The sequence below is a fragment of the Cavia porcellus genome, unplaced genomic scaffold (genome assembly GCF_034190915.1).
Source record: "Cavia porcellus strain 051 isolate PalLab524CR breed Dunkin Hartley unplaced genomic scaffold, mCavPor4.1 scaffold_30, whole genome shotgun sequence".
In the NCBI taxonomy this organism is placed as follows: domain Eukaryota; kingdom Metazoa; phylum Chordata; class Mammalia; order Rodentia; family Caviidae; genus Cavia; species Cavia porcellus.
Window position 1 is genome coordinate 42,921,795 of NW_026947513.1, and position 18,785 is coordinate 42,940,579.

Sequence of the window (18,785 nt, forward strand, 5' to 3'; positions counted from 1 at the left end):
GATTCCCCAAGTACCAAGAAAATGTCCAATCTTAAGTACCTGGTGGGTGATACTATATTGTTACTTCAGTTTTTTGTTTGTTTCTTTGTTTTCCTGAAAGAAGCTCAAATAGCTCAGACATTACTCCATGGGTCAGTCAGATCAGCAGTCTTGTTCCACTAATGACCCAGCACAGTGACTGTAAAGACATCAACTTCAGAGACACTCTCCGGCAAAGCGCACAAATCACTTGCTCTCTTTCTCTTGCCTCCTTATATTTTGGCAAAGCATATTTGCAAAATAAATTCAACACTTACCTTGAGTAAACATATTTTCTGTTTCCTGGTCGTTAATTTCTAGACAGAGACACAAATACACAGAAAGAGAGAGTGAGAGAGAGAGAGAGAATATGAGAATAAGATTAACAACATTTAGGTAAAATAATTTCGCCTTGATATCTTAAAGTGCAGTGCTCTGATAACAATAGTAAAAATCACTGTGAAAGATTGCTGAAGTACAGATTTCTACATTCCACTCCAAATCTCCTCAAAGAAATTCTAAGCCACATGCTTCAGAATTTGTTTACAACCTTGCCCCAACCTATTGTCATTCACACTAAGTTTGTGCTTAGACTTCTCATCAAATACTTAAAATAACTCTTTGCTCTCAAGTCACTCAGAAACAGAGCTGTAAGTAAGTCACTGGGTGCTATGGTTGTGTCTAGATGTTCCCCCAAAGCCTCATGCAACTTTAGGCTTTTTAGGAGGTGACTAAATCTAGAGGGTGTGAAGCGGGATTAAGGGTGTGTAATTGCTAAATCAGCCCACTGGTTTCTTTGGCACCACCCTAATCCCAGCACTCTAGATACAATACAAAAAGGCAGAAAGATGCTGTGGAGGTTTCTTGTTGGTTTTGCTGTCTTCCAGCCCATGAACTGTTGCCCTCTGTCATGTGCCATTCTGCTTCGGAACTACCTGATTATGGACTAAAACCTCTACCAACTGTGGGCTCAATAAACCTTCCCCCTTTAACTTTGAATATTGGGTATTTTGTCTCAGCAATGAAATAAAAGTAACTAAGACTCTGAGATACAGTGTGATAAATACTATAAGAGAATTTAATTGTTCACTTATTAAAATATACATATATATATATTGCTCACTGATTATTTGAGGTGCCAAAGGTATAAGAGTATGCAAAATACAAGAGCTATGTCTTCACTTTATTTACATGTAGAATTAATCAAGGAAGCATTCAGATAAATCCAAATGCGGAGTGAAATGGAGAAAAAGCACAATTTTACCAGGGAGAATCACAGACATTATCAGTGGAGGAAATAACATTTGAGCTGGTGGAAATAATGTTTGTTCTGTATTTTGAAAACTGAAAGAAAAATTTCAGACACACAAAAGGGGAAAAAAAAAACCGCTGCAAGTGGCAGATATAGTGGGCTTACAGTGCAGCCTTGTACAGTAGAGCTAGTACCTGCGTTGCTGCAGGGTGTATTGGCCAGGCCTGCAGAGAAAGCCATTGCATATCAGACAGTGAAGCTCTGATGCTTCCAGTTCAAGGTCTACTTGCTAGACAGTGTTCTCTGCATGCCTGTTAATCATCTCAAACTCAACGTAATCAAATTTCACACGCAATTTATTACTTATGTTATTATAACTCCTCAATGTCATTTCATGCTCAGGGAGCTAGAAACTGCCAGGTTTCCCCTTTCTCATCATTCTCCCATCTTGGTCTCTGGTTCTGTAACTTCTAACCCTGTCATCCTGCCCACCCCTTTTGTCACTGCTTCAGTTCATGCTTAGTCATTGGACACTAGCACTATTACAGTGACAAATGTACTTTTTGAAAAATATTTTTGTGCTTTTTCAATTGCTCTTCTTTGATCTTACCAGACTGTCTTTTCTGAAAATGTAGGCCAGATCTGTCTTTTCATGCTTGAAATACTTTAATGAGAAATCAGTGTTCTTGTTTCCATAGGATAAATTAAGACTTCTCAAGATAGATTTTCATGTGGTATAAAACTAGTTTATGCAAAGTTATTTCCAGCTAGAAATTTCACGGTATTTGGGTTACATTTGCTTTGAAAGCATCAGTGGAGCCAGGGAGCAGGCTTCTTCACTCTTTGAGCCAGAGAGGCTTGAGTTTGAGTTCTGAATGCCCATATCCTGTCTGAATTGAGTGTTGGGAAGGGAAGTAGGAGATCATCACAAGTGCACGGGACTGGAGCAAGGCCTTTCTGAGAACAAAGGATGCCTGGGGTGAGCCACATGAACAGGCTACTCCAGCCCAGAGAACAAGCCAAGCAATGGGTTGCTAGGTGAAGGGGTATCATGTGACATTATCTTGCTAAATGTAAAGATAAATGAGCTACAGAGAGAGCGCTCCACTTGACCTCAGCTCTCATTTCTTTATTTTTTTCCATCCTCTCGCCATCTCCCCCCTCACTCTGTCCCCCGGCTAGAGCTGCAGCAGATGCTACTCTTGGGCAATTATCTCTCTTTCCTAAATGGGGAGAATAAAACTGTCTATGGGATATGGAGATGGTGAGAGCCAAATAAATGCAAAGATACACACAGGACACTTCAAACTATGCCTAAAAAATAGAGCTCTTTAAATAAGTGCTTTGATAACAGTGCCAAAGATGATGATGGCAATAGTAGCAATGAATTGTTCAGCACACCTCCCTTACTTGTTCTGCCAAAGCATGTTAATTACAGATTATTTTCTTCTTTCCACATCCTCCCTATATGGAATTTTCTTTCTCTCATCTCAAAATATAGGATCCTGCTCATACTTCAGAGTCCATCCATCTGCCTTTTGCTGAGAGATACCAAACATTCCGGTCTTTTTCTTTCCTGGATTTCCTTAGCAGTCTTTTATACTAGGTGCTTGATCATATGTTCCTGGCATTTCAGTTCTGTGATCTTGATCTTGATCTTGGGTTGAGTTGTTTTACCTCATCTAGATTATGAGGTCCTGGAAGGTGGAAACTACACTAAGGCAGTGCTAAATAAAATACAAGCACCTCACAAGTGGTTTTGGAGGAATTCCCTAGTGAACGGGAGCAGAGTGGGCTTGGGCAGCAGTGCGTGAGGACACAGCTAGGCCATGGACTTTGGAGCAATGTCTTGGAAGTCTTGCCAAGCATTTACTCCTTGTTTGCAAGAAGAGATGTGAGTCTAGAGTGGGAAATGGGGTTGTGGGGGATGACTTTATGGGCCTAACGCAGTGGTTTGTGAACAAAGTAGAATGTTTCAATGTTTATGTACTAGATCACGTATGGCAGGATGGTGGGTGAGCAAGGCAAAGGGGCTCCTGCCTTTAGGGAACTTGCAGAGTAGGACAGAGTCAAACAGTACACAAAATACACACGTCATTTGTTACTTTTGGTTTTGATAAATGCTCTCCAACAAATGAAGGAATCTATGCAATATGAATCATTCTTTAAATTATTTTTGGACTTTGAGCATCTATTTACTTTTCCTCTAGCAGGTCCACAAATTGTACATCCGACAGTATATTCCCCTTAATGAGTGTTGGAGGAATAAACATTAATGAAGTTGGAGCAAATAAAGTTTACTATATGAATGCTAAATCAGCCACTGCATCCTGGAATGGTGTGTGCCATCCCAGTTAGGATGGCTATTACTGAAAAGACAAAATGTGATGAGTGCTGGTGAGGAGATGGAGAAAGGGGAGCTTTCACAAACCAGTGGTGGGAATGTGAGATCGTGTAGCCATGTGGAAAGCAGTACAGAGGGGACTCTGAAAATGAGAAACAGAACTACCACACAGACCCAGCTGTTTCTCTCCCTGGGTGTGCTTCTCACATTTCTTGCAGCACTGCTCACAACACTGCGTCACGTAGTTAGCTTGGGTGACCAGCGATGGAGGCATGTGAAGCAACAGTGGAGCAGAAGCACAGTGGAACCTCATTCAGCCATAAAAAGACTGGAATCCTGTCCTCCACAGCAATATGGATGGAATTACAGGATGCTGCCTTAAGCGAACGTAAGTTGGGCACAGAGGAGAGAAGTACTGTGTGTTCTACTTATGGGCAGGACCTCAAAAGAAGCAGAAAACATAGTTGTGATTGGAGTCTGTGAAAGATGTGGGATCTCAGAGAGAGGATGAACAGTGGGCTTTGGAGTGCAATGAAGAGGAGGAATAGCTTCTAATGTTGTGAGGCACAGTAGACTATGGTTGACAACAATAAGCTGAGTATTTCAAAATAACAAGTAGGGAGGATTTCATACATCCCCAACACAAAGAAAAATTATATAAATTATATATCTGAGATGATAGAATGCCAGTTGCCTGATCTAATCATTATACATTTTATACATGTATTTAAATATCACTCTACCCTGTAAATATGTACAATTACTATGTATCCATTAAACATAAAAATATAATTACAGTGTTTTCACATTTTCCCCACGCAGCCTTGAGACATTAGGACAAAAATTATTATTCCCATTTCACAAAGAAGAAAATTGAAACCAAAATATTCTTAGATTCTAACCTGTAAAATTCATTGACATTGCAGCAGTCCTTAAAGAACAAACTTAAGTAATTTCATCAAGAAAGTGTATTTGCATGTACACTGAGTGTGTATTTTCACTTTATTAGAAGTGTTAGAGACGTATTGGAACAAGTTGAAGGGTACTGTTTATATGTGGATACTAGGTATCAGACCTCCTTCCATGCTGAAATTATTCTGTTTAAAAAGAAAGCATTATATTTTAAAATATATATAACTGTTGAAAAGCCAAAAAAGAGTATTTTTACATTAAAAGCAATATATATCTTTTACCTCTTTAGTATAACTTTAAAAAGTTTAATTCCAAAAAAATGGAGCCAGTCTCTCACTAATTAGTAAACTTGAGGGGCATATTGAAATAAAATGATGTGCAAAAATGGTACTTGCCTGTTACCCCGGCTGAAGGGCTTATTTCCAGGTTTCCAGAGTTATTCAGCATTTGCTGTAAAATAGACTGAATTCTGGCTTTCATGGATTCTCCATTGTTACGTCTACTGAATCGAAACTTCATGACAACATCTGCTACCACACCGTTACCCTCTTGCCTATAAATCATAAAAGCATTTTAAAAATTGATAATTTTTAACTATATACTTCTCTTCTTCTCTTTCTTTTTTTATCAGTACCGAGGATCGAACTCACGACCGCATGCTTGCAAGGCAGGTGCTTATGCTGCTGAACTAAATCCCCAGCACCTATATACTCTTTTTGATTAAACATTTACTTTTAAGAATTAGCTATCATTAGCACATGAAGTTTCTTATTAAATATTTGCTAGTAACTATTAAATTAACATTTAGAATTACTATGTCAGAACTGACAGTTGAGATGATAGGAGGAGGCCAAGAGGAATTTGAGAGCGTTGAACCCAATGGGCCTAATGCAATGTGCAGTCAAGAGAAGAACCAACAGCAAGCAGAAAAATTGGCACATATGTTAATTAACATGGAAAACAGGTGAGTTTGTCTGTTTTAGATAATATCACTCTACCCTAGACGTTACCCTAGACGTTATACTATTAGGAATGTAGTATCTGTGGCTAATTGAAATGGTGTATAAAATTTTAACGTATGACTGCAAAAATTAAGCTTTGGTGTTGTAGCCAGACAAGAGGGTACAGGAACCAGACAATGAACCTGAGCATCTAACATATAGCTTTGTTAAGTTTAAGGACAGAGGGTTTTTTCCAGGTTGATAAAGTCTAATAATAGCTAATACTTACAGTGTGTTTACTATATCTTTTTTCTTATATGGAAAGCTGTTTCAGTAATTAACTGTGATCAGAATTCACAGTGGTTACTCTTGTGGATCCTCCTGTTTTGATGGAGAAGCAGACACTAAATGAATCAGTCTAATTTACAGGTTTTAGAAACATGAAAATCAAAACAAATAAGAAAAAAGAAGCTTTCCATATAAAAAAAGTCCTGAAATGCTGGATAAAATATTATAAATTCCATTTGGAATGCAAAGCTGCACTCACAAAAAGCAAGGAAAACCCCTAATAACCAAAAATAATGAATTTGAATATTATATAGTATTTACGAGACTACTCAGAGGGCTTCCATTTAGTAATTTCACAGAGACTGGAGAAAAGACGTTGGTCTAGTGCAAAATGCAGAGTTGAACTGGAATTCTCAGAATAGGGTCAGAATCCTCAGATTAGGGTCAGAATTCTCAAAACATTAACCTCTAGTAAAAACATGAATTAGGAGGAAAAGTATCTGCTTGTCAACTGATAGAAGAAAAAGTTTCTCTGTCTCCAAATTTCATCTGTACACAGAAAAACATGTCCTTTTAAGAATTCATCTTGATAAACCTGGCTATATGATGTTTATTATGTTTGGATGCTCATTAATACTATCTGTACTTTCCATAATCTTTAAGCTAAGAAATGGGAAAAAAAAAATCCCAGTACGTATTCTTCTGCTCCCCTTAAAGTGTCTCACAAAAGCAAATATTCTGCAGCAGTGTGTCATAGATCACACTGCAGAGGATTCCACTTAGACAGTGGGATTAAGATTTAACTATTTTGAGTTGTGCTTCTGTAAATAAAGGCATGCCCAGGTCATTATAATATGACATCTTTACATTTGGAAAAGTACAAATAAATGGATAGATGTATACACAGTGGAGCATTGTCTTCTCATACAGAAAGAATGCAGACATGTGAGTCATTTTTAGGGAAATATATGTACCTTGAGACTCTAAGTCAGATATAGAAAGCTAAATATCTCATAGTTTCTCTTACATGAGAAACCAAAAATATAAATAAACACACAAAGTAAAGGATAGACGATAGGAAATGGGAGTCGACTTTGTGGCGATGAGAAGGTAGGAGAAGGGCTGAGCAGCGGGAGGAGAGAAGCAGAGTGCAGACAGGATTAAGACGTGATCCCCCAATTCCCCAAGATCAGTGGGTTCATTATGTATTGCAAACACATACAGTACTAATAAAAATAGATTTAAGTGTATAGTTCCAATGACAGTGCATCAAAAGCTAGTCAAAAAAACAAGAGTATCTTCATAATAAACATCATGTGATAGAATTCATTGATAAGTATACTTAAAATGATTAATGACATAAAAAAGGAATAAGAATGAGAAAACAAAAGTTTTTATAAAACAATACCAGGGAGATTCTCAAAGGAAATGAATAGAGCTTACAAACAGGAAAACGTACTCATTGATATGGGAAAATAAATGGTTACAGAATGTTAATTGAAGCTGAAGCTAAGTTAACTGGAGAATGGGAAAGGAGAAATTATGCAGAATATAATATAGGTGGAGAAACGAAGAGGATGCAAGAGAGGGTAAGAGAAGCAACTCAGTACTAACGAGAATCAGAGAAATAGCAAAGGAGCAGAGATGTTAGAAGAGGTGAAAACTACACAGAACCAGTGGAGATGTGACGCCTCAGACTGCAATGAGTCTGAAGTACCCTAAATAAAAGAAAATTCATACAAAAAAAGAGATACGCTAGACTACACAATGAATGTGAAAATTAAAAAAATATATTTCCATTAATTCTCCTTGAAGTACTACTCCCTGCCATGCACGTACTTATCCCATCATTCTTTCCACCTTCTTGTCTTTATGAGTTATAATAAAATGTGTGGGGGACTCTGCTGCCGAGAGCTAATGGAAAGACCAGCGCCTTGTTCAGTGTATGTGGCACTCTGCAACTTCCACTGCTTCCCAAAAGCAAAATGACCACGAAAGGTAAATTTGTTTACTGATTCAGGACATCAAGTCGGCCATTCCAACTCAACTAGCCACACACAAAGATGCCTCTCAGACCTGCATCAGAAAGTCATGAGAACAAAGGTGTGTGTTCATATCTTTTACTGTAATACATTAAAAAAGATTTAAATATTAAATGTATTCTTTGAATTTGCTTCAGATATAACAAAACTTTGAGCTCCAAAGATGAGAAGATTTCTCAAATAATAGAGAAAAGACTCGCTTCCAAAGAACATGTTGACAGATTTCTTAACAGCAGCAGTGGAAGGCAGTATGTAATTATATCTTCAGGGTGTTGAAATAGAAACAGCTATTAACTTAGAATTTTATACATGCACAAAACTACTGGGAATGAGGCTAGAATAAGGTCATTTGTTAGATTAAAAAACCAAACGAGAGTTTATCATTCATTGACTGCTGTGAAAAAATTTATGAAGGCTATTCTTCAGTAAGAAGGAAATTGAACACAGGAATAATTTGGGGTATAACAATAGGAAACACAATATAACCAAATTAGGTAATCTAGACAGGCATAGGCAGTTAGGGGTAATTATAATGACTAATTTGGAGGCATTAAAAATAAAGTGCACCTAAAGCATTGTTAAGACAGCATGGAATATTGTTACAAGGGCTCTATATTATTTGCAACAAGTGTGAGGGATTAAGTCTGCTCTCCTTGTTCACATTCTAATGGTAACCACTAAAAAAGACAGAACAGATGACTTCTAAGCTGGTAAACAAGCAAAAGGAGGAAGCTGAGTTATGCAGATGAAGGCAAGACAATCGAAAAGTGCCAAATAGAGAACACCAAAGAAGATGAAGAAATCCATCCAAATGTAACCCGGCTGGCAGCAAGTATAAGCCACCTCGGCTTGCTGGTTAAAGGAAACCTGGTTGGTACGCACTAAACACCATTAACCTAGCTGTCTGCTCAGGGTAGAAGAAATATCTAACAGGAAGACACCCACATTTTGAAAATAAGTGAGTAGAGATACATTAAACAAACAATACTTATAAGAAAGCCAGTGCAGTTACAGTATTGCCAGACATAAAATTTTAAGATGAAAAAATATTAATTAGAAATAAAGAGAGGTTAAAAAAAAAGTTTGGGTAAGCCAGGTATGGGGGCACATGCCTGTAATACCAGTGCCCAGGAGGCTGAGGCAGAAAGATCGTTAAAAGTTCAAGACCAGTGTGGGTTACAAAGTGAGCTCAAGGCCAAGCTGAAACGTATAGTGAAACCCTGTCTCAAAAAGACCAAAAAAAAAAAAAAAAAAAAAAAAAGGTCTGGATGAGGAAATTATTATAGTTCTAAACATTTATGTAATTTAATAGTATTTCCTGAAAGTATATTAAGCAGAGAGGAACAGACAACTCCATAATGGTAGATTTTGAGAGAACAATATAATTATTAAACTTAATAGGAAGGAACAGAATTTATTATCCAGAAATAGACTCATAATCCTCTATAATCAATGTTACACAGAAGAGCTATCATAAATAGAAAGGAACATTGCCTGTGTGGAAAAATTAAATCTTTTCATCATACTATAAACAAAATTTAAAACCTGGATATGAATATCAAAAATTTAAAACTTTAACAAAAATATGGGAGAATAAATACTTTAAACATTTGGAGCTCAGAAAATGGGCAAATGACTGGTATCTATAGGAAGTAAATAACTTGCCAGTGGTCATGCAGCTGGTGAGTCAGCACTAGGATTTTCACGAGTGGTTTGAATCTAAAGCCTGTATGTTTTTGTAGAAGTAAAGCTGGAGAATATCATTTTTCACACACTGGGTTAGTAAAAATTTAATTGAAGCCTGACTATGTCATAATATCAGTGAGAGGTCTCTCCTACACTGCTAGTTAAGGTGCAGATTTCTGCAACAATGTTTGTGGGCCCTTAATCAACATCTAGTAAAATTGAAGACCCTTGAACCTCAGCATCTGGAAACTGTACTTTTAGATAAACATTTTCATGTGGGCATATGTAAATAATGCCATTGTGGGATTTTTAGAAAGTCAAAAAGTTAATATTCATCAGATGCTGTGGATGAATAAACTGCAGTGTATTTGTCCAGTACGGTGATAAATGAAGGAATATGCAAGAGTTAAGCCAGTGAGGCTTAGCTGTATTAATGTCAATTCACATAAAATGATTTGAATAAGGTTGCAGCAAGATGCTGTATAGTGTTATTTATGCAGAATTGGAAAATTTTCCGAACAATTTTATATGGAGGATTTAGATGTGTTTATAATAGGAATGTATAGGATAATACAAGAGAAAATCACCCAGGAATTCTCTTCTTTCACATTCAACATCAGTCTTGTCAAAGCTGTCTTAAAAGCTTATGTGGAATCTCATTTATTTTGCCACTATTAATATCATCCTAGTAAAGGAGGCCAAAGTGTGGATTGTACTTCCTGGAGTTCCTTGTGAGAGGTTTCATGCTTTGAGGGCTCTCGCCCTTCCAATTTATGCTCCACACAGTTGTGCACTAGGCCTTTGGAATCTTAAATTGGACCATGTCACCGCTATCTAGTGGCTTCCATGTCATCCAGTGCAAACCCCAGAGTTCTTTGCCTTGGCCTAAAATACCTGCGTGATCTTACCTTTCATGAGATCTCTATGACTATGCCCTATACATTTCAGCTGTTTATTCTGCTCCAATTGCACAGGCATCCTTCCTGTCTGTTAAGGCCACATGTGGATTCCTGTATGGAGAACCTGCTGGTTTCTACCTGCAATGCTCTTCCCTCCTCTATTTGCAATGCTTACTTTTGTCTTCTTCATTTCTCTGTTCAATCATGGGAGAATCCTTGCATTGTTCTCATATGAAGAATCCTAACTCTGTGTTTCTAGCTCCTTATCCTGCAGATATGCTTCTGACAATGGTTTTTGTTGTTTATCATGTGGCTTCCCTTACTGGAACACATCGCTTATCAAAATTGGTATTCATTTTTGTTCTGCGCTTAACAGCAGCTCTATACTTAGAATTACATGTAGTATCTGGCATACAGCAAGTGCTTATGAAGTAGTCACTGGATAAATAAAAGTTAGTGGTAAGAGGAGAATGGCATTAGGATAGAGCACAGTGGAGATTTAAACCATTTTTGTAAGTTTTGATTTCTCAAAACAGTTTAAAATATGGCAAAACATATATTTGACTAATCTGGATTGGTATAAAGCCAGGTGGTCTGTTTATTATGGCCTCTCCCTTTCTCTGTGCTCAAAATGTCTGGCAGGAGTGACAGGGAAGGGTCATTTCTTCTGAGAACTGGAACATGAGTAAGAAATGACTAGTTGAAGATGTGTGAATTGTGACACTTATTTTGTGTGTTCTGAATCCTTGCCATTGTGGGGCCTTCTCTTCTTCTCTATCCAGTTCCCACCACTAGTAAAGAACTTACTTTTGAACATGCATTTTAACCAAAAACCAGCTAAGCCAGAATCCATGCCCCAAACACTTCCTTGACTGGGCTTTCAAAATCTAAGCCACTATCCAGCCCCTTTAATGATCACCTGGGGGCAGTCCCTGGTTCCAGAGCCCTCTAAAATTACCCAGCCCAGTCAGTCCTACACCTGGCTTACTCTCCTCACTCAGTGCTCCATGCAGCAGCCTCACAGAGGCTCCTAGCTCTCCCTCTGGTCACTGCTTGACCTGTGCTGACCTCCTCACTTCCAACTGATGCTAGAAGCTCCTTCCTCTCCTTTTGTAGATGGTAATCAATTCCTGATATTATGATACTATTGTATCTTAATAATGTGCTATAGTTTGAAACCTACAATAAAGAGGGAAAAGTATGTGTGTGTGTGCATGTGTGAGACAGAGAGAAAGAGAGAAAGAGAGAGAGAGAGGTTGAAAGAGAGAAAGTGATTGAAAGAGAGAATATGTGAATATGTTTCAGTGGGGGAATAAACTATACAAAGCCTTGAAGTTCAAGATGGAGAACTAAAAGAAGTGTGTTGGGGCCAGTGAATAAAGAATGAGATAGAAATTGGTGACCAATAACTGTAGAGATGGACATGGAAGGATGAAAAGGGATGAAGGAAGGTTTAATATACTTTGACACACACTATTAATATATGTATCTCCTATATATCTTATATATATCCTATGCATATCTACATCTTTATATTTCATTTGTACATGTATCATGAACAAATATACACATATGCCTACATATGCATTATACCTATATCAAGAATACATATATCTTTAGTAAAAATTATATATATGTATATCTGTCTATCTACCTTCCTATCTACCTTCCTATCTATCTATCTATCTATCTGAACTGTCACACATAAGGGTAAAGAGTTGACATTATAATATTTTTAACAAAATTAATAGTACGTTTGGGTTTTTGCTTAACCTCCTTTTCTGTGCTCATGCAGAGTGTGAGACAGAATGAAACTGAGGCAGAGGCTCATGACTGTTGTCCAGAAGAGACACAGGTGATGGCCTTGTGCTTCAAGAGCAGCAAGAAGGTGGCAGGAAGATAATTATTAGATATAATTGTGAGGATTTCTTTCTATAGCAACCAGGTTGACGGTGATGTTTCTGGCTGAGACTGGCAATGCCAGTAGAGTGGCATATTTGGTAGGGGAGAGGGTAGGTTCAGGTCTGGATATTAAAGTCGAGCTGTCAACGAGATATCCAGGAGTGATGTTAAGTAAATGGTATGACATATACGTGTCTAGAGAAAAAAAGACTGTCCCAGAGATACAGCTTTGACTCCACACAGCATACTGATGGTGAAGAGAAAATACAAACTGAGAAGACACTGGGTCCAAGGACAGATCCAAAGTGGCACACACTATCTGAAGAGGCAGCATGGTTTCCTTGAGTTTTGTGATTTGAGTGTCACTGTTGAACTTGCCAAGAGCAGTTTGAATTTTGTGGTGTGGTCAGAGGCCAGACTGGAAAATGGTAAGTGAACAAAAAAATGCATGTGGCTTCTTTAGGTGACACAAATTCTGGGGTTTTGAACCACTGAGCATTTGTAGATACTATAGAAGGCTTGACACAAAAGTCCTAAAGGTGATAGGAACTCACTGAAATGTGTTTTGGAAAATTTCCTTCCCATAGACTCTTCCAGCTCCTTTAAATCCACATTAAAACTTGTTTGACCAGCCTGCTATGCTCAATTTTTGTGATGTCAGTACTTGAGAAAGAATTAGTATAATTGCTCTCCCAACCAAAGACGTTCTGTGTATTATTTGAAGGATTGAGCAATGCGGGCACTTAAGTCTTGTGGGAGGGTCAGTCACTGTGACTATTTTGATCAGGAGGGCCTGTTTCATCACATCCCATGGACAGATGCATATTTAACTAAGGCAGGGATGGTAAATAAGTAGCATACATGCTGCTACTCCTCCTGTCATTAGCCCGTGACAAGCGTGACATAGATTTGGCTAGAGCGTCCTTTTATTGTAGCATTCCAGGCAGATGAAACCAAAAAGCCACTGCTGATGTTGGCTATAGTGTTCTGTTCTTGGCTGAACAGGCACAGGGCCAAAACCTTACACAATTCCAGAGGCGCTGCTTACAGGTTGCATTGCAAGTGGAAAGCATGGGGTTTACAAGGTAGGACGGCACGGTCATTGTGCCTGGACTCCAGTTTTTCTTCCTTTCCCCATTAATAATTGAAGCCAGATGGTCACTTAATTAGTAGCTAGGTAATCATACAGCATGTCTGGGACACTGTTTTTCAGGCTGCTCAGGACTTCACTCCCATATTATCTCAAAGAGGGTGAGCATGTCATCCATAATCCATGCTGCCGACCAAAGGCCAGGCGCCCAGCGGCATCTGAGTTCCCATAGTTTTAGAAATCATTTCACTCACCTCAGTCTTACAACATGGGCTCTGATAAACTGATTTCTTAAATTGGACTGCTGGAATGCATTAGTGATCTGTAGAGAGAAAGGAGAAAATGTTTTTGTGATTAGTTCTTCCTTTCCTTTCTCCCAACCTTGCAACATGGGACTTCTATTAATGAGTAGAGACCTAAGTTTTCTGTTGAGTGCAACTCGATTCCATCACAGCAGTGTGGGATTGCTTCAGGTGGGGAGCACAACCTTTTCATGTGGGGTCTGTTTCTTTATCTATCAAGCAGAGATGACACTGAGCAGGGGCATTTTCAGTAAAAGTCCTTCTGCCTGCCCCCTTGTCCTGCTCTCTGAGAGCTGTGTCATGTGACTTGTCGGCTGCTGTGTGGTGTTGTGGTGAGAGCCAAATCAACAGTACGGAAACCACTCAACAGCTCAGTGTGCGATTCCCAACTGCTTTTTAATAGCTAAGCCCACATAAAAGCAGCACGAAATGACTAGCAATGGAAGCTTAAAGGCAAGAGGAAAATGAAAGAAACAGCAGTCTTTTCTGTGTCATTTCTGATCCATTGCTGAATGCCAGAGGTTACTTTGAGCATTAGTTGGTGATTTCTTGACCCAACCATAACAGTCTCCCTGAATCACTGCTTAGTGCCAGCAATGATGGGCACCTAGGAGCAGAAAGTTCTGCTCCATCAGCAGAGAGGCTTCGTGCCTGTCAGGGTTCTGAGGTGCAGGTGCAGGTGTACTGTGGATTTAGAGTGGAGAGTGGAGTATATGCTCGCATACGCTGTGAGGGGGCACTCACATGCATGCTGATGTAAAAAGGTTAAAATGGGGAATTAAGTGGAATGCTGAATTTTACATTTAGCCAAGATTGAAGTCAACTCATTTGATACTGGAAGGTACATGCAAACTATCATATGTTATCCTACAATATATCTTATTTTTTTGATATCTGTTTTTTGATTGGTAGATACCAGACCAATGGGTTGTTGGGAAAATAATTTTCTATTTTCCTAGAGGTCATAAATTTTTTAAAAAAATTATGAAGCTATGGAATTTGTTAAGTTAATTCATGTTCCTTTTTTAAAGTGCAAGAAATACTAGCAAGTGGTAAGAAGAAAGCAAAAATCACTTTAAATTCTACAATCTGGAGTTAGCCACTGCTCAATTTGGTGAACTATATTTCAGTTACACTGTGGAGAAGGGTATCTTTATTACTATAGAATATCATAAGAAATAGTTTAATAAAGGATTTAGCTTTAATTTTATGTCTTTAATGGATGCAACAGAAACCTAAATAAAACTGAAGTAATTGCTCAATTTTGGGTAATTATTTCCTGTCATTATATTTTAATTCTTAGTTGAACATTACCCTGGCATGGCGCCCTGGACCAAAGTATAAAAGATCCTTTTCAATTCTGAAGTGTCCATTATGTGGAAATGTTATGAGTTACTTGATGAAGACTACAATCATAAGCGACATGGAAAAGCAATTGGCTGATGTACATATACAAACCAAAAAGATGGAACCTAAGGGAGAAATTCTTTATCTCACAGAGCAGGGGGAAATATTGTTATTGGTTTTCTTCAGAACTTATGCAGTGATCAGATGCTGAAAGATTGTACCCACTGGTAGTGGGCAAGGTGCCAGGCTGCATGTATGCAGGGTATTCAGTTTGCTGTGAGAACACTGATGAATCATGTACCCTTTTTTCCTCTTGGTTTCTTTTCTGTATTTTCCCACCTTCCAAAATTATTAATCTGTTAAAATGAGTTTACTGTCACATCTATTTGACTCTGTAACTTGTGTTGTTGAATATTTATTATTGTAGGTAAACACCAAAGAAACAACAACAAAAAGAAAGCTATTTAATATTTTTTTTCCTAATTGAAGGCGACAATACTGTTTTTTAATCTTCTAGGGTAATTTATAATTCTCCACAGGAAAATCCACTATTGATATATACTGAAATGAATTATGGACTGTTTAAGTTCTAACAAAGTGTGTATCATTAAATATATTAATGGAACAAGTCATATAAATGGTAAGTGGTGAATATTTATTACTTATTATATGTTTAATGTCTACAATTGGCTCATATTTTCATCTTTACAAGGGAAAGATCCTATTGTTTCTAAATATATCAGATAAATAATCTCCTTTAGTGTTTTATTATTTAATATTTTAATTTCTCACATAATTTATGAGTGGAATCATAAGAATAATGTTTTTGTGATTTTATTTTCTACCACTTTATGGCTTGTTTCTACTTAGTTTGACCAGAAAATCTGGAAAAGTAGTTTTCAAGGAAAAGAAATAAGATATGTGGCAGTATGATCTATTACTGCACTAGAATCCAAATATCTTTGACTATGTAGTCCTATGGGTAAAACATTTTATACATGAGTAGGAAAATATACAATATATATATTAATAAATTATATACATATAACTCTAATGTACTAACAATACACATTATAAAACTTATACACAATTAGGAAAAGCTAAATTATAAAACAAAGTGATTTTATTATATATTTTAATAATATTTTCAGGGTTAAAATCTTACTGTGTAGAATTTATAATTTTTAAAATTATAAATTCATAACCTGATTCAAAACATGTCATAACATGATTCAAAAGCCTGATTCTGGGCTTAATTTCAATATTTAATTGTAAGTGTTGAAAGTGTTTTCAGATAACTATGCAATTTCAAAAATTTATCATCGGTAGAACTTAAATCATAGTACTAAGTTGTCAAGATTTTGTGGAAATTCAGCAAGAGGCTTTTCATTTTATCTCATGTCAATTTGCTGTGCTTGCAAACCAAATGCAAAGTGATATATATGTATGTTTTATATATATATTAAATATATATTAAAGAACTGTGTTCAAAATCTACTGAACATGATAGTTAATTCCTATCAAATATAATAATTTGATGCAGGTCTAAGACTTATTTTTGGCACCCGGAATCAGATCTAAGACTTTTATAAATAACATACTTTCCATCGTTTTCAATAAAACAAATGAACATGTGATCAACTAATGACAGATACGTGGCTAAACATATTTGTAAAGTTTTCTTTCCATAGTATTTAATTTCAAAAGCTATCGATTTCTCACACTTATCCCCTGAAGGAACATATATACTGTGTGTGTGCATGCATGTGTGTGCAAGCATGACAGGGGTACAGGATTTATTATCTTCTGAGAACTCCATCACTGGTTGGCGTTGCTTTATCTAGTGATATGGGTGTGAGAGAAGGTGAGGTGACCATTTTCTTATTATGTTTCCATGCAATGACTTGCTCACTATTATATACGCATACTACTGTCATTTTCAAATTGCTGGCCTATATGTTTGTTTTTGCAGCATTCCTCCCCAGCCCTAGCCGGTTCTGAAGGATTTAGTTGACTTTCAGGGTTGGATAAAAGGGCCAGCCCTAGGGCTGGGGAGTTAGGCACCTGCCTGGAAAGCATGAGGTTATGAGTTTGATCCCCGGTACAAAAAAACAAAACAAAGGGCCGGCCCCGAAGCCCAGTGGATATGGCTGTGCTATGGCTTGGTTCCCTCAGGTCACTGTCTTACACACTGTGCATGGTTTTCTGACATAAGACCAAGCAGGTCAATCTGTGTGTTGACAACTAAAGAGGCTAAGTTTAACTTTAATTTTTCTGTTTCTTAAATTATTTTGTGTGTGAAAAATTCATGCAGGAGACCTTGGAGTACTTTCCTGTATTACTGCTCAGTGAACTGCTTGTTCTTTCTGGGATGCCAGGGTGTACAGCCTACTCTCAGACTGCTGTGAGCTCACAGTGGCCAGGACCAGGACTTTGTAATGCGTCTCTAGGACTTAGTATAGGACTCTACGGAATACATAGCTGTTCATTCACTTGACAGACATTTCAAATTTCGAGCATGTACTGAGTTGTCTTTGAGGCATTAGAGAATAGTCAATATATGTTAGATAGATATACCTGAAATGAATTTTACCTCAAAGCCCTGATGGGGTAAATGATGTGGTAAGATTAATTGCTATTTACTGACTTTCTTTCTGTGTCCTCTTTTATTTATGCACATGTTACTCCCTTTGTGTCTTGTATCAGAATACAAGGGTGAGACAAAACAGAGTCCCTGCAAGTGTGGGGCTTACATCTAGTGGTGGGAGACAGATATTAAAACAGTCATCTGAAACTGACTAAATCTGTAAATACTTTATGGTCCCGTAAGGATTTGATCTGGTCAATGGATGCTGGACACAGCTCAGAGGAGGTGTTTATTGAGGTGAAATAATCAGGGAGAATCAGAGTTTGTGAGCTGAAGAGGAAGAAAAATTCTCCTCTGTGGCTCCTGAGGAGGGAAGAGCCAGGTGGTGAGCAAGGATGAGAGAGGCCAGTGCAGCTGCATGTGAGGCTGTTAGGGGCCGGAAGTGGAAAATGAGGTACAGGACGGTGGGTGTGAAGCATTTGGGTTTCATTACAAGTAACAGGAAACCCAAAAGTATGTTAGGCAAGAGGAAACATAATCAGATTTGCAAGTTCTCTTGCCACACATGCATAGCAGCTTCATGGAAGAAATGATAGCTATGGATGCATCAGTTTGAGGCTATTTCAGTGTGGCTTGGACAGGCCTGACAGCAGCAGATGGGTGGATTTGAGGGAAACTGAGGGATAAACTGTGCAAGGATTGGTAATGGATGAGGAATTTGGCAGAGCAGGGATGAATTCCAGCTTTCTGGCGTGGAGAACTGAATAAACAGCATCATCGTGAATATGGAGAGGGCTACGGGCAGGAAGCGAGCGTGGTGTGGGAACATCGTGAGTCCCATGTTGAGTCATAATGTGTCTGAAGTGTCTCCAAGTGGCCACACGGAGACGTCAAGCTGACAATGAAGTGAAGGGCTCTGCAGTGTAGAGGTATGGCGTGTGCTGGAGAAGGAGTGTGTCATCGACACATAAGGAGTGCTGAAGTACTGGACACAGATATCCTCAAGAAGGAGAACACAGCACAAGAAGGGAAGGAGGCACATGGCAAAGCCTCGAGGAATTTCAGCCTTTGTTGGCAGCGTACCACAGGGGAGCATCAGGCCAGGAACAGGGACTGGCCAGGGCGGTAGGGGGAAAACGTGGGTGAACCGGTGCATGAGAATCTCGGGAAAATCA

General features: G+C 38.1%; 1 protein-coding gene across 1 annotated transcript in view; it reads right to left on the bottom strand.

Moving 5' to 3' along the window:
• Positions 1-18,785, bottom strand: part of Tmprss11d (transmembrane serine protease 11D) — a gene marked incomplete at its 5' end in the record, with an annotated part of 47,663 nt that overhangs the window by 12,994 nt on the left and 15,884 nt on the right. Inside the window, 3 exons of the mRNA XM_013145841.3 lie at positions 297-335; positions 4,922-5,079; positions 13,629-13,696. Of these exons, the coding sequence (XP_013001295.2) occupies positions 297-335; positions 4,922-5,079; positions 13,629-13,696 (265 nt within the window). The remainder of the gene's footprint in view (positions 1-296; positions 336-4,921; positions 5,080-13,628; positions 13,697-18,785) is intronic.